At 36.8% G+C, this 16,069-nt stretch overlaps 1 protein-coding gene across 3 annotated transcripts in view; it reads right to left on the reverse strand.

The window, feature by feature from the left end:
* Positions 1-16,069, reverse strand: part of GRID1 (glutamate ionotropic receptor delta type subunit 1) — a 596,456-nt gene that overhangs the window by 126,760 nt on the left and 453,627 nt on the right. For all 3 annotated transcript variants that reach the window (XM_061449455.1, XM_061449436.1, XM_061449445.1), the window contains exon 5: positions 2,040-2,093. In XM_061449455.1, the coding sequence (XP_061305439.1) occupies positions 2,040-2,093 (54 nt within the window). The remainder of the gene's footprint in view (positions 1-2,039; positions 2,094-16,069) is intronic.

The following is a 16,069-nucleotide window of genomic DNA, read 5'->3' on the forward strand; positions in this document are numbered from 1 at the left end:
ACAACCCAATGTTCTTCATACAAGGCATGTCAATGGAAATAATTGTCACTGTGTTGTGTTCTTGCTACAGCCCCTTCAAGGTCAGTTAGCACCTGTACCTCTCTTTCCTTTCAATGGGATCACTAGGTCACACAGACCACAGGGGGAAAAGTATAAGATCCTCAATCTGCCCTGGAGAAAAAAAAAAAGGACTAGCTAAGTATTTGGTCCATTTACAGAATGGACTACATCTGGCTTTCTCTTCATGTGGAATTACATTAAAAAGCTGATTTGACTGTTGGAATAAAAAGTTAATTCCATTCTTCAAACTACAGCTCCACTCAACATCCAGTTAAGGTATAACATATTTTCCATCAAGTACACATGTAGTTCTCACTGATACAAACCGGAAATATGTACATAGAAAGCACAGTCTGTCCTCTTGCTAGCATGGGGATAGCACACTATTAAGACGCAAACCTAAGGAACCTCCATCTTTCTACATATACATCCATGTAGATGCCTAACACAGTAGCTTTAAGCACACAAAGACCAACACTTTTCTGTTAAAAAAAAAAAGGATAATCAAAATATTTCCTCCTCTTTTTGCCTGAAAAGAGTTCTCTAAAGTTTCATGTATTTGAAAAAATTCTGTATTTGCCTGTTTGAATTTAAGTAAGTATGGCATTAATATTTTTTGCTCAAAAGTTATATTTTAGATTTACGTTTTGCTACCATAGCTTCTCTACCCAGTCTCTAGGCAGAAAAGAAAAAAATAAAAATAAAAGTTCCCCAAATAAAAGCAGACTTGACACCCTGTATGATGTGTTTGTGTAAGCATGCACGTTTGTGCATGACTGCTGAAGGTTTTTATTTGTGATGTTACATATTCAGGCTTCAGGAAGTAAGTTTTAATATTTGAACAACAACAGCATTAATAAAGTCACAAACATTCCCCCTCTGTAAGTGGTTAGGGAACTATGAACTGTATTATCTTTATGTGAATATAAACACTGAGTCTCTGGGCATCTCGCTAATATTACTACAGCTGACAAATCAGGAGTTACTTGAATGTAACAAGGACTAGAAAGAATTTACAAAGCCTTTATAAGCAGAGATTTCACTTGCTTTCCCCAACCCCTATTTAATTACAGAGCCTTTCTAATGCCACACAATACAATTTATAGTTACTAGTAAAAGTAGCCTATCCAAAATTACTAGCTAGGTGAAAATAAAGGAATGAGAAATTAAAAAACGAATTGGTTATTAAATTAGAGTTTATGCATTCATAATATGAAAATAAAACAGTGATCAGTTTTTAACTTAGATATTTTACTCTTTTAACAAATCATTATTAAAACCAGAAATATATAAAATAGTGCCAATTATCCTGAACAATCAGTGATTTATCAGTTATTATATATGCTAAAACATTCCAAGGTTTCCATTGCTTTTTTAAATATGAGTCTGCACTGATGCCCATTAGGGCATCATGGGACTAAGGTAAAATAAATAATCATAGTAGTGGGGCAGAACACCATTTGCTGCAGAGAGGAAATACTACAGATCTATGCAATCCTGGATCCTGGCCAAACACCAACACAATTCTGCACTAAGAAAACCTCTGTATCATGTAAATGCATATTCAAACAAGCTAAGCTTGCAACTAGCTTGAGTGCTCTTTCCTCTCCTCATATCTGAGTGCAGGCTTTTATAGCAGTGAAGGGCGAGATTCTGCCAGATATGGATGCATGTATTTGAGGTTTCTTTTGAGATATTCTCTGCTTAAATAGGAAGTGATATAGTAGGGTCAGCATGAAGTTAAAAATATCCTCCCAGCTGCTGTGAGGTATTCTGGAAGCTTTATTTTGACCTTTGGTATTCAACATATGCCAATTCAACTGAGACAGGCAAGCAATGACACCACAGAGTTTGCATCTTGTACCATTCAAAAAGCAAATATGCTAAGTATATGTTCAGTTTGGTGTGTCAAGCATGTGAAACAAAAGATGGTGATGAGTGAACGTACCAAGCTACATTATCACTTTTGACATTCTTACCTCATTTACATAGACCCAGTGACTATCCTTTGATGCAAGGTTGGTTTCCACAGCCTACAAAAATAAAAAGAAATAGAATAATAAAAATTAAAAGTGTGAAACATATTCCAGAAAGAACTTATATTAAAAATTACTATAAAGCTAATTTTGCTTGCTTTCGTTGCTATTGGCATTGCTTCAATGTAGCTCTTTTCATCTCTTTCACTGCTTCTTCATGGAAGTATCCTATTGGTGCTAGTCACATTTCTCTGACTTTAGTACATAAACCAAACTACCTTGACCATGAAGATATTCCCTAGATGTACCACAAAAGCATACGGGAGTAGGGTGGTACATCAACATGATAAGGAATCCTATGATGAACAACTGCACACAGAACATGAGATTTAACTTCCACATGATATATGTAATGCATCCAAATAGGCTGGGTTGCTTTTCAATATGCCTCCCAAAATATACTGCCTCAGCCTCATTACAACTCCTATAGGTTAACTGTTAGATAACCTATCTCATGCAAAACACTACTCTGAGACACTCAAGTGAAGTTCATGAGTCATCCTCTCTTCACGTTTATATAAGACTCAAGACAAAGTTATGATTTGCATGGACATTTTTTTCTGGCTTCCTGGTGTGGACTCAGATAATCACTATTATAAAGAAACAGCCCATCTCATCGGGAAGTATATTTATCCATACATATATAACCCTTATGGTTCACCAAGATGCTAAAATTGGGAAAGACTGCTAATATAGATAGCACTACTAGTACTGAGGACCTCAGTGGAAAGATTTGGCAATATACATAGAAGATTATAACCCCTTTGACATAGATAAGCTCACTGCAAGATGCTTTATAGTATAACAAAGCAATATCAAGCATCAAGAGGTGTACACTACAGTGATAACGATATTGCTAATGTCCTGCTTAACACACAGTTAAACAACTACTGTGGATTCATCTCACCTAATAAAACAGGACAATCCCAGTGCACATGTATTTCAGGAGGCAGTTCACTACACAAAGTTCTGAAGGCCTCTGCCTTCAACCACTTCTTTCTTCTGTGACAATATGCCCTTATATATTGAAAAGGTATTCTTATCCCTGTGTTATAAATGGCCCTATGAATCACTGAAATTAACCCAGTTAAAACAAACAAACAAACAAACAGATTAACAAAATACTTCCAGTCACTGTTTTTTAATCAAGGTAATTTTCACACCCTGCTCATTGTGCCTGGCCTCAAAACAATTACAAAGGTACAGAGGGGCTCTGTAGACTGTGGTACTGGATTGGGCAGGAACATCATCAATCACCTTCTTCTCCAGAACGCATTTTCATAATAAGCCTCTCAGATATTTAGCATCAGGTGGGATGAATCACCTTCTCTCATCACACTGACTACAGATGACTGGTTTAGAATAAACACCCACAACTTACAAAGCTGCAGTGAAAAAGATTATCCACCCTTAACATAGGCAAAGGGAGTACTGTTACCTGATCCTAGAAAAAACAACAACAACAAAAGACAACCAAACCAAACCAAAACCTGGCTCAATAGCCAACACCAACATTTAAAAAAATTGCTCTTAATTTATACTGTGTTAAAAAACTGAGTATAAATTACTTGTCTAAGCAATTGTATTTTAAAACTCTAAGCAGTTGTGTGGCCTATGAAAACCTAAGAGAAAATTGTGGGCAACACACACACCTCAATCTACTTGTCACATCCACAAGGTGTACTCCTTTAAAGAGACGAAAATCCCTAAAGAGAAACCACAAAGAAGTCAAAAGAGAAAAATCAACACAGGGTACAGGATTTATCCTCATCCTCCTGAACAGCATTATGGGAAATTAACTATTGCTGGTGTCAACAGAGATGAACAACACATCTGACAAGATAATCCTCTCTTAAGCATGACATGAAAAATTTTCTCCCTTGGTAATTGTCTCCCTTGTACTTCTTTTAAGCTGGCAGAAGAATTGTGACTATTAGGAAGGCTAGCAGTAATGAAAATGAGGGCAAAAACTTGTAAACTTTCTCCCTATTTATCCCTCTATCATATTCAGACAAAGCCAAAATAGCCAGGATCTGTAACATACAGAGGAAAAGCAAAGTGCTGCCAACATTAACAAAGCAGAACTAAATAATGCTCAGGTGCAGAGTTATTGCACTGGCCATCTTTCGTGATTTATCTGCAACAGTGAGCAATTTGTATGAATATATGCTAAGACTGGGGAGCCAAAAGAGCCAGGGAATTTGAAATGAATTATTGTGACTCATTCTTCTGGGTTCACATATCTGGGCCAAAGTTTTTAAAATGAGGTGCCTAAATTTAGGTTGCTAAGAGTTTATCTTTAGTCATCAGAGTGCTAGACTATTCAGCACCTCCTACAGAAGTCAATGGCTCTACATTGTAAAAGCCTGAAATGTATTTAGAAACATAACTATAGATAGGCAAGTTTTGGTGTCCATAAATATCTTCTGTTTAGAAGTGCAACACGTAGCATGAAGCATTATTATACACCAAGACATGCTGAGAGAAAGCAAACACTTCTGGTATTTTGTGCTTCAGGCTTTCTACCATATTTACAGACTGCTGTCCTAAAGAATCCTAAAATGAAATATTGAAAGATGCATCTCAGAGTTTTCAACCTTCTTACAGCACTGGTGTATTGCAGGTGTATTTCCAGAGGCTTGTTGAAGTTAAGCAGTGTGAAAAGCAAGAAAATTTATGCAGAATTCTCAGAATAAGAAAGAAACAACGTGTTTGTAACTTACTGGGCTTCTTTTTCTTTGAAGAGGAAAAGGGAGATTATGGTCACCCATTTTTAATTATTCAAACTGTTCAAGATCTTACTAGTTCTTTAAGCTTGTGTCTCCATCCATTCAAAAAGAAGACAAATGTCAATGAAAAATCCTAAAGGATCAATTACAGTTTATTTCATAAATATACCCTATATTAAAGAAAGCAGGCTAGGAATTCGTGTGATCACTTTGGCTGAGAGAAAGCTCTGCCATCTATTGGAGCAGGATTTAGGTGCTAAAATATGTTATTGCGGGGGTTTGTGGAAAAATTATTAATACAGCTGCAAAATATCCTAGTTCTTTTTATACTCTGTATGTACATACCAGATAGGTGATACTTGGGACTAATGCCTCAACATTTCTACCAAATAGAAAATCTGCTTTTGAGATAAACAGCACACTGGAAATTAAAGACCATCTCTGTTTTCTTTTAGACTAGCAAGTATCTTCTATAGATTTGTAAAAGAAAGGAGGGTTTTTTTGAGACTGCTTGCCCTTCTTCTTCCCCAATTAGATTTCAACAGCCAAATGTTAAAATGAAGGACCCAAACAAAAGAATTATCATTCAGTCAGTGGACCACCATCAATGACAACATATACATAATATTTTCAGAATTGGGCCAGTCTGAAAAGATGGAAAGGGGGGCAGTGAATGTAGAAAATTTTATAATTTCTCAGTAGAAAACACCTGCATCAGAAATGACACTGAAAATCAGTGGCTGGACACAACTTAGAGAGAACCTGGTGTGTGTTCAGACACGGGCAGACTGTGTTCAGTGACAGCAGAATGTGCTGAAGAGTTTAGGCTTACACACATCTGTGTTATAGTTACAAACCTGTTGTCTCCTTTGTACTCAGGGGAGAGGCAGTAGGAATGTCTGGAAGCCCCATAACTAACCCTGGGATCCTAGAAAGAAATGTATTGCAGATGGCAAACACAGATGGTCCTGTTGTATCTACATTTTTGGAAACAAGTGCTGCCACCCTGAAATCATAAAAGAACCATCGGAGTGTTTTGCTAGGAGGGATATCAAACTAGTAAAGGGTATTACTTGTACATCCCCTGCTTTAATGTTGAGAATAAAGAGCACCATAGCTTTTCAGAAGGAAAAAAAAAAGCCAACAGTAAAGAAAGAGAGCGTAGACTGGGAAGTTCACAGTTAGAAAATAACTTGGGAAGAGCATCCTAAGAGATACTGAAAGAACACAAAAGCAAAGCTGCTGCAAACCAATGACCAAGTACAGATGGCAGCAGAGAACAGATACACCTGCAGCATGGAATGCTCTGCAGAGGCACTGGCAGATACACCCAATCATCTCAAGACCACAGCTCCAGAAACCAGGCTCCATTTACAAAGCTCCTCCTATGCAGCTCTATTCCAGCTTGCAACCCTACTGAAGACCCCTACAACCAGACAGACTGCCAACAGTCAGCCCACAGGATGCTTATAACAGAAAACCAGGCACAGAGCAAGCTGAGCAGTGAGCAAGCCTTCAGGAGACCCGAGTTCTTTTTAAAGACCCCAGTGGTGCAGGATGAGGATGGAAAACTCAAGGTCAGCTTTACTACAACAAAATACTTTTTTTTTTTTTCCTGTGGGTTTGCTTGTTTTTAAATTATTAATATTGAAGGTGTAAGTAAAGGGCTTGGGGAAGTAAATCTCGTCTCTGCAAATCTTTCATAAAGGATCAGCCTCAATCCTTACAATTAATTACCTGCTCACTTTACTTTGCCAGTGGACAGGTTTCAAAAGAACTGTCTCCAGCTCTTACTGTCCCAAGCAAGGTTATAGCCAGTGACCTTCTTCCAAAAGTAGCTTCTTTCCCACTTAACATCGTTGCAGAAATTATTTACCTACTGTTGTCACTCCACAAAAATTCTTTAGAACCAATTTGAAATCCATCACAGTAAACCAGCAACAGAAAAAAAGAAAAAGTCACTGCCTTCGTCATACCCTTTTGGAAGCCTGAGCCAAACCTAGCTCCAGCTGCTGGGTTTCACTGCAGGAGTTGGACCTGTATTTTTTAAAAATGGCTTTTTTCTTGACTTAAATGTCCAGGAAAACACCCTAGGAATCAGGAACCTGGTTTACATCCCAAAGAAGAGATCTAGACTAAGTTTTCAATGCAATACATCTGAAAGTAATTAATTATACACTATCAAAGTGTACCTGTTTATCTTAGAAGCTTTGCATATGTCACAGACACAAATAAGATAGGAGATATGAAAAAGTCAATTCTGTTAGAGTAGATGGGTTCAGTCTATCGTAAAGATACCTAATTTATATTTAGAAACTTCTTCAATTAAAATAGTGCAGTTCTTGTCCGGGAGTGACTTGCATAGATAACAATTTCACAGAAAAATGATTTCTCCAGAGCAGTTACTGAGATTCTTGCACTTCATTAGAACCTTTCTTTTCTCTGCATTTTAAATACTTCTTGGTATCTCCAGAGAAGCATAAACCCCATAATATTTAATAGATTAAAAATAAGTAAATAAGCATTACTAGCCACAATAAAGTATTTATAAAAATAATTTAACTCTTCTTATAATACTTATGGTTTATTAAAAAATACACGTTATTGTTTCTAAAGCTTAATTAGTAATGGTACCATTGGTACAGGGATCAAAATTAAATTTTCCAGGTGACAGTACAACATCCCAACTCTAGATGAAGTTTATAAAACTAAGACATTTTGGACTAAGAATCCTGAAGAAAAAAACTCAGTTGCAGTAAACTGAATTAGGACTGGAAGTTTACTTATTTAATACATGTTAATTAAAATATCTAAATGTCATTTCAAAGTGAAATATGAAATTCTTCCTTCTTGAAATAGTAAAATGGGAATTTAAAGAGGTTACATGACATACTTTATCAGAACAGGAAATCAACTGAAACTGACCCTTTCGTACTGAACATCATTCTCCATGAAAAATTTGTACTTTTAACAAAAAAGTTTTGCCATAAATTCTGTTTTTCCTTTTTTCAGAACATATTCCTAGAAATGTGCACACACACACATTAAAAAAAAAGAACACCTAACAGGGTCACTGATTCCCTGTCTTTCAGTGATCACTACCTTATGTCATTCATACAGTTAACTTCCCTATCTTACAACATAAGATGTCAATTCCAAATCTCGGTACATATTGGCTCCATTAAAATCGTTCATGAGCCACAAGCATAACATGCTTTGGAAATCCACATTTCTTGATAATTCATTGTATTCATTTTTCATCTACACTCTGTAAACATATTACTAAAGAACATCACTCAGTTGGGACAGTTTTCATGTTATCATGCACTGTTACATCAAAACGTGAGGCCTGATATTTCCTTGTTACTCCTCTGCAGAGCTACGTTGCTAAGAAAAGCTATTCTTCCCTCGATGCTACTGATAAAGCACAAGTAATTACTGAAGGGCTATCACGAGATTAGATGGTATTTTAATTATTCTGGGCTCCTTCAGTAGTATAAACCTGTAAACTTGGCATATTCAGCTTGAAGTTCCCACAAAAGCTAGGGCAAATCAGTCATACAGATATCTGTGTTCTCCTGCTCAGAAGTCTAGCCATTAGTCTGGGCTATCTCCCCCAAAACTGTAACATTTCTTTTATGGTTTCTGTCCAAATGATATGAGAGGGTCTTTTCTTGACCTCTTAGTTCCTCCACAAGCTAAATAACCTAATTAAAGAAAAAAGATTAAGGGTGAGGATAAAAAGGGGGGGAGGGGGAGAGGGAAAAAAAGGGGAAGGGGAGAGAAAAAAACCAACATCCTAGAGCAAATTCCCACATACCATCCACAGCTGAATTCTGTTTTCAGTTGCTAATAAGACATTTCATGCAAACAGGAGTAAATATGACCCAAAACCACCAGATTTTAGCACACACCCCTCCAGTTGATGAATGCTAATTAGAAGATGTATCTAACATTTTGCACAATATGATTTGATAATAACCCAAACTGATATATACTAATCATATGTTTTAAAGTTTGCACTGCACTAGTTGCAACATAGTAGTTGCTAGTATGCCTAGGGCATAGGTGATCAGGCAAAAACTACACTGAAGAAAACATATGTATAAGTTTAATGTTAATAAAGAGGCATTTGAAATGAAGAAAATCATAAAGAAGAGTAGAAAAAGAGGAACTATATACTGCAACTTCTTCTGGCTGCATGGCTGTAATGTTCTTGAGTACCTACTGTAATATATAACATTGCCTATTGTTTTAGCCTTAATCATTAAGATGTAATGTCTTGGGATTTCTTTTAATCTTATTCCCAGTCTATATAGGTAATGCTTATTATATTCAATCTCTATTGCTGTTCCATTTAATGCATATTCCACTGAATGATGCGTTGAAGTACTGTATATGGAACTCTTCCAAATGCATTCTGTAAGAATTTACTTTTCCAAGCTCAAATGTCACATACTATTCATAAACATGGTAACTGTTGACCATTTAACTATGTGGCACAGCGGTGACACTGGATAATTGCACACCTGTCAGAAAGCAACATTTCCCTAATAACATAAATCTAATGTTAACTAAAGAACATAAACTCTCAGAAATCTTGTACTTAAAATTTTACCAAAGACACACACTGACTTGACTTTGAAGACCCAATTAAATCTTTGAAATAACTAAATTTTGTTCACATAGACACTGAATTTCCTTTTGAAGATAACAGGTTTGTACATCTATATTCTATTAAGAAAGTAGCTTTTTAGACACAATCTTTTAATGCTTTGAGAAATGTACTCCCAGAAGAGCCAAACTCCAGAGAACAAACTAAACTTCATCAGAACTGGCCAGCAGTTGCAGCTTTTTTCTTTTTTTTTCAGTTGATTTGCTTCAGTTCTTATCCTGCCTCCCATTAAGAGAAGCAATCCCAGGCACAGCCACAGGTTGGGCAGAGAAGAGATTCAGAGCAGCCCTGTGGAGAAGGACTTGGGGGTGTTGGTTGATGAGAAAATGAACATGAGCCAGCTTCAGTGTGTGCTTGCAGCCCAGAAAGCCAACTGTATCCTGGGCTGCATCAAAAGGAGCGTGACCAGCAGGTCGAAGGAGGTGATCCTGACCCTCTACTCTGCTCTTGTGAGACCTCACCTGGAGTATTGTGTGCAGTTCTGGTCTCCTCAAACAAAAAGGACATGGAACTGTTGGAACAAGTCCAGAGGAGGGCCATGAGGATGATCAGGGGACTGGAGCACCTCCCGTGTGAAGACAGGGTGAGAAAGTTGGGGCTGTTCAGCTTGGAGAAGGGAAGGCTGCGTGGAGACCTCATAGCAGCCTTCCAGTATCTGAAGGGGGCCTATAAGGATGCTGGAGAGGGACTCTTCATTAGAGACTGTAGTGATAGGACAAGGGGTAATGGGTTCAAACTTAAACAGGGGAAGTTTAGATTGGATATAAGAAGGAAATTCTTTCCTGTTAGGGTGGTGAGGCACTGGAATGGGTTGCCCAGGGAGGTTGTGAATGCTCCATCCCTGGCAGTGCTCAAGACCAGCTTGGACGAGGCCTTGGGTGATATGATTTAGCGTAAGGTGTCCCTGCCCATGGCAGAGGGGTTGGAACTAGATGATCTTAAGGTCCTTTCCAACCCTAACGATTCTATGATTCTATGATTCTATGAAATTGTCACCAAAATAATTTGGCAGTTTAAGTTGTCTGTTTGTTTGGAATGCCTACATGGGGTTGACTAGACATAGATGTGATGGTTGAAAATACCTTTTCAGTCACAGAACCCAGGTAGATAAACCTATTTTCAGCATGGAAAATTGCTCTTTATTCTGATAATGAGCAGCTGTTTCACCGTCAAACGTATTTCAGTATGTACCACAAGCCTCATGCACTGTGCTTTCTCAGCTCTACTCAGAAAAAATAGCTTCAGTTCCAACTTTAGCTTTCACTGGAAGCTGAATATAAATTTATTGAGTTTGCAAAGATTTTGGTCTTTTTGTAAACAGCAACTGGTAACTATATCATTAAAGAAAGGTGCAAACTTCTTAGCTTTATAACATGCACACACCACCAAACAGTGAAAACACAACTTATACATTCTTAATTTCCTTTTTTAAAAGAAGTATGCTTGTGTTGACAGCATGATAGTTGACGCTCCCAAAATCATGTATCACATAAACTTTTTGCTGAAAGAGACAGCTACAGGATGAAGAAACTGCTTTGATTTTCTTGAACTTCTGGTTTTAATACTGATTCATTGCCTCTGGCACAAAGTTACTAATCACATTGCAAGGCTGTTATGGGGTTTTACATAGACTATGGGGTTTTAAACTCTATGAACTTGGACAGGTATATCCATATCAAAGTTTACGCTGTCCATTATCCATCTCTTCTGTCCACATACATTTCTCTTATATTCCTTAAAAATCCTGGTTTTAAACAAAAGACGACAACACTGTTCTTACCTCAGCCTCAAACAATCACCTTCAATCCAGTCTTTTTCTGACTACAGCACCCTTATTTTAAATTGCAAAATAAATACATAAATAAAGCAAAATCCTTACAGGTCTGAGCACCTTCTTGTCAGTCAGCACATTTTACATGCACAAGCAGCATCATGGGCTGTGTGACCTCTAAAGAATAGCCTAAAGTTCACCTTAACCATCTCAAACCAGAAGACTCTTCCAGATCAAATTTGCCAAAAGGAAAGAGTATTTGCCTTTGTTTATACTGCATGAGGATGCTTGGCTTCTGTGTACTTGCCAAGTGATAACACTTTCAGGCTGCTCTAGGAGGAGAGAAACCTTTGGGGAGCAGTAACAGTGGTAATGGAAGGGCTAACTCACTCCCTGTATCTCTACCGTCTTAATGACTTTATGCAAAGCCTGATGGGCTAAAGAAAGGTAAGCAAAGGCAGACATCACCTAGAGCAGTGTACATATACTTCACATGCTAGTGGGAATTGGAGACAAATAAGTCAACATTTTTTTCACATTTTTCTTCCAAGCAGCTTTTCAAATATTCACCATTTGGGTCAAAACCTGTATGTTTTGTACCCACGCTTTCTCAAAGCTTGCACAGATGCATTGGAGCACCCATACTTATTACTAGCAGTCTTCATCAGCTTTATCTTTACTAGCAAGAGTGGTATTAAATATATATATTACAGTAATGAGCAGATTTTACTAGACAACATACTTAATTTTCCTAAATGCTTGCATAAAGTTATTCAGGAGAGTATGGCAAAGTTATTTATTTTAAAATACTAATTTTATCCTTTGAAACAATTCCCATTTCTTCTAATTAACACAAGCTCACATAGTGTTTGCACAGTTATAGACAAATGGGTTTATGAGAATGAACCTTTCTACATTGTCTGGAGCAACAGCTTATCTACTGCTTCCAGGGAAACCAGCATTCATTACAGATTATGCCTTGATTTTGTTCATGAAACCAAGTAATTTTTAGCATTTTAACTGCTGCAATTTTTTTCCCATTGTTTCTGAGGTAGAATTTAGACAAAACAGGTATTTGTGTTAGAATTTCCATGTACCTGAACTTCTGTACAAATCCAGAGGAAAAAAAGAAGTGAAATAGGTTTTTAATCTTAAAATCTGAGCATGTTTGACTTGTGATATACTACTCTTAGCACTGATTTCTATCAGGTTTTTTTAGATAAGATTTCATCTAGGGAAAATTTTTAAAAGACAGTGTCTTGGAAAGCCAAAATGCAGTTTGTGAGAGTTAAATGTAATAGAGGAGGGAAAAAATATTACATTAGATAGACTATTTTTACATCAGGGTTTCATCCATTATTACAAGAGACACAAAAGAATGTGACAATAAACGTTGCTAGCTGAAAAAACCAGACACATCCTTAAGTGGTGACCTGATGGGAAAATTATGTTATCACCTGATAGAAAACATGGAAGAGAAGAACTAAAGACTAGAGAAGCATCTGGACACATGAAAAAATTCCAAATAATTTTTAAAAGAACACGCAGGAAAGAAGAGAAAATATTAATTTGACATAATAGGAGTTGTAAATACCTGCAAACAGAAAGACCTGGAGCATGTAAGCACAAAGACAAGACAGAGGAGTGACCCCAGATGGCAAGGAAAAGATTGCATTATAGGGCAAGGTAGGTGCATAGAGAAAAAGGAATGCTGAATATTGCAAACAGGCAAGCAAAAAAAGAGACCAGATGAACTGCACAAGCACAAAGAATATAAAACCCAAGGCTGAGACTTATGGGTGATGAGGACAACATATGGAAAATTAAAAAAAAAAAACAAATGAAGGAAAATGAAGGAGAGGGGGAAAGGTGGTGGATGAAAATAAAAATTGAGAAGATTGGAGATTCACACAATCCCAAGAGCTGTTGAATTGCATGACAGACAGTTTGACTGGCCTGTCATCAGAAAGCAAAGAAGAAAGAAGTCAGCATGCTGGGACAATAAATGTGGCCTTGAAGCAAAAAAGAAAGAAGATTAAAAACAAAATTATTTTTCTTCACTTAGGCCAGGTGTCATTGAAAAGTTAAAGGAATATTTATTCATAGGTGAGAGATGCACAGTACAAATTAAAGTAGGATGCAGCTATTGAAGAGGAATAGGCAGAAAAAAATCTTGTGGTAAAAAAAACAAACAGTAAATGTAACCACTGAAAAGTATTCTCATTAAAAGGCACCTTTCCTAGGTGAGTCTTTCAGGTAAGACTTTCAGTGCTGGCCTTGAGTGACTAAGTCTGAAACTACTAGAAGCAAATTAAATACTAAAGAGTACATAAGGCTCACAGTCTGTAAATCTACTTTTAATTTTTAAGACTATAAAAAATTGTTAATGAGAATATACTAAGAGCCACATCTAAACAGAGAGGGCAGTGCAAGCTGTAAAAATAGCAATATGAAGAATACAAATATGGTGACATTATAGTCAGAAATTGAATTATATTTGTAGCAAGATAACAGAAAACAAATAAACAAACAGGACTTTATGGCAAAACACACTGAACCCATATAATGTGGGGGAAAGAAAGACTTCCTGGCATAGTGGCCCTGCAGTCAAAGGTGAATAAAGAAGAACAACATTCACCTATTAAAAAGTTCCACAGAGGCGGTGTGCATTTAACAAAATCTAAAATCTTAAAGCCAAAGACAGAAAAACAAATTAGCTGGTAAGATAGTGAAATCATGAGTTAAAAGAAGCTAAGCACAGATGAGGTTCTTAGCTTCACAATAGAGGACCTTAAATTCCAAATTTCTTCTGCTGTCCCCAGATTTTGACTGTCCAGTTAGCCATTTTCTCAGCAGTTACTCTTTTTGAACCTGAAAGCTTTACTAGATTATTTAATATTATCAGTAACGATCCTGACAAATATTATTAAAGGAATTAACTATGATAGAAACATAGAAAGTATGATAAATACAGAGGTATTTAGAGAGCATTTAAAAAGATGATGGCTTCTGAAAACAGAAACATAATTATGGTGAAAATCACTGCTACCAAAAATAAGGTCAGGCACTCAGAGAACAAAAAAGAAAAATTTGCTGCTATTTGAAACTTCTTCAGTTTGAAAAACTAGAGGCTTATTAGAGGTTTATTGTCTGACATCTAGCAATCTGTGCACCCATGAACAATTAGAGTCTAAGATGTATCCCTGAAATGTCAATAGAATAAGAAAGTTTGAATACCAAGAGACTTCTGTAGTCTAGCTGGCTAAAAGCAGAGTTTAAGTTCAGGTAGTTTAGAAGCAGAATCATAAGACAGTATGCATGCTGTATTTCAAGTGCTATTTTAGGTACCTCAGGAGTATAAAGACCAAAGCATCCCAACTGCTAAGCTCACATGGCCATGCTAGCACAAAGACACATGGATACTAGTAGGATCATGGATGTATTCTGTCTGAGAATACAAAGATTTCTAAACATTATGGTAAGATTCTGAATTCATCTCACAACAGTAGTGTCAAGCCAAACTACACACAATTCAATTTCAAGGTAGTGCCTGATCAGTCAATGAAAAAAATTAGGGAATATGTATTTATGTGTTATGGTGCCCTCTCTTCTCAGAGGACAGGATCAAGTAAACCAGGAGTTCATGTCTCATCTTTTACCCTGAGACAACACAGAAACACAGCAGCAGCCTCCTAAGTTTTATGAAAAAGACACAAAAATATGCACTTTATGGACTACAGCATACCTGAAATAGTTAATATTGAGTCCCTGTTTCTATTAGTAATTCAGGCATTCAAGGTTTAATACCTCAGATGTTTCAAATTACATCTCCAGGAACTTGGCAAGCAACTTGTCAGCTTCAATGTAAATTGTTTTTCAGAGCCCAAATTGTTTTTAAAAGATTAAGGTGTTCTAATTTTTTTAAGCACTAAGTACAAAAGTGGTAATCCTTTACCATTGTGATCGGGTTGTCTACCATAATCTTTATTATTTACTAAAGCTTCACTGTAAAAGAAAAGGAACTAATTTTTCAAAGTCTATTTAAGTAGCCGAATTGCTGTGCTCCGAATTTAGGGCTGAGAAAAGAAGACTAATTACTTCAGCTCTGAAGAGCTCAGTTCAAAAAAAAACAACACAAACCACCAACCAAACAACCCCAAGCCCTCCCTAAAGATGGCATTCCATGGAAACCATATGATTCAAGAATTAGCAATGTAATATGGGATCAATATTAGCTCCATTTGAGTTATGGGAGACAAGACTGCATCCTCAGAAGTCTTCTGTCTCCAAAATACTGCTTCAAATCCTAAAAATTGGATAGATTCAGATTATATTTAATGTCAGTTAGTCTATTTGATTTAGTAAAGTAAATCTGTTAACATGCCCTTACAAATGACTATTACAAATAAATGCACACCAAACATAAGCAAAGAAATCTTCAGCTTTACTTTCTTGACAAAAGAAAGTATATAACAGAGTTCTGAGGAGGGGAAAAATCCACACACCACCGACTACGTGTGGTGTTCAAATCAGGCTGGTTTTCAAAAGAATGGAAAAGAAAACATACAATAATAATAATGTAGTACTATTAGACCTTGTTTGCAGCTGGAAAGCAAGCACATGATAAACATCACAACACATGACTGAACAAGAAGCTCAAGTCACTTGTCTTTGTTCAAGGCCTTCAACAGTAATCCTTGCTTTTAAAGCCTGGATCCTTTCTTGCCTTCAGTAGCACAAGAAGGGTTCTTTGCAGCAAAGGATGCACTGAATCTGCTGCTTTATGCTCCAGAAGAGG

Source organism: Pezoporus flaviventris, unplaced genomic scaffold (assembly GCF_033815535.1).
Source record: "Pezoporus flaviventris isolate CSIRO_AGI_PZ_B2104156 unplaced genomic scaffold, CSIRO_AGI_Pfla_v1 ptg000001l, whole genome shotgun sequence".
In the NCBI taxonomy this organism is placed as follows: Eukaryota; Metazoa; Chordata; class Aves; order Psittaciformes; family Psittacidae; genus Pezoporus; species Pezoporus flaviventris.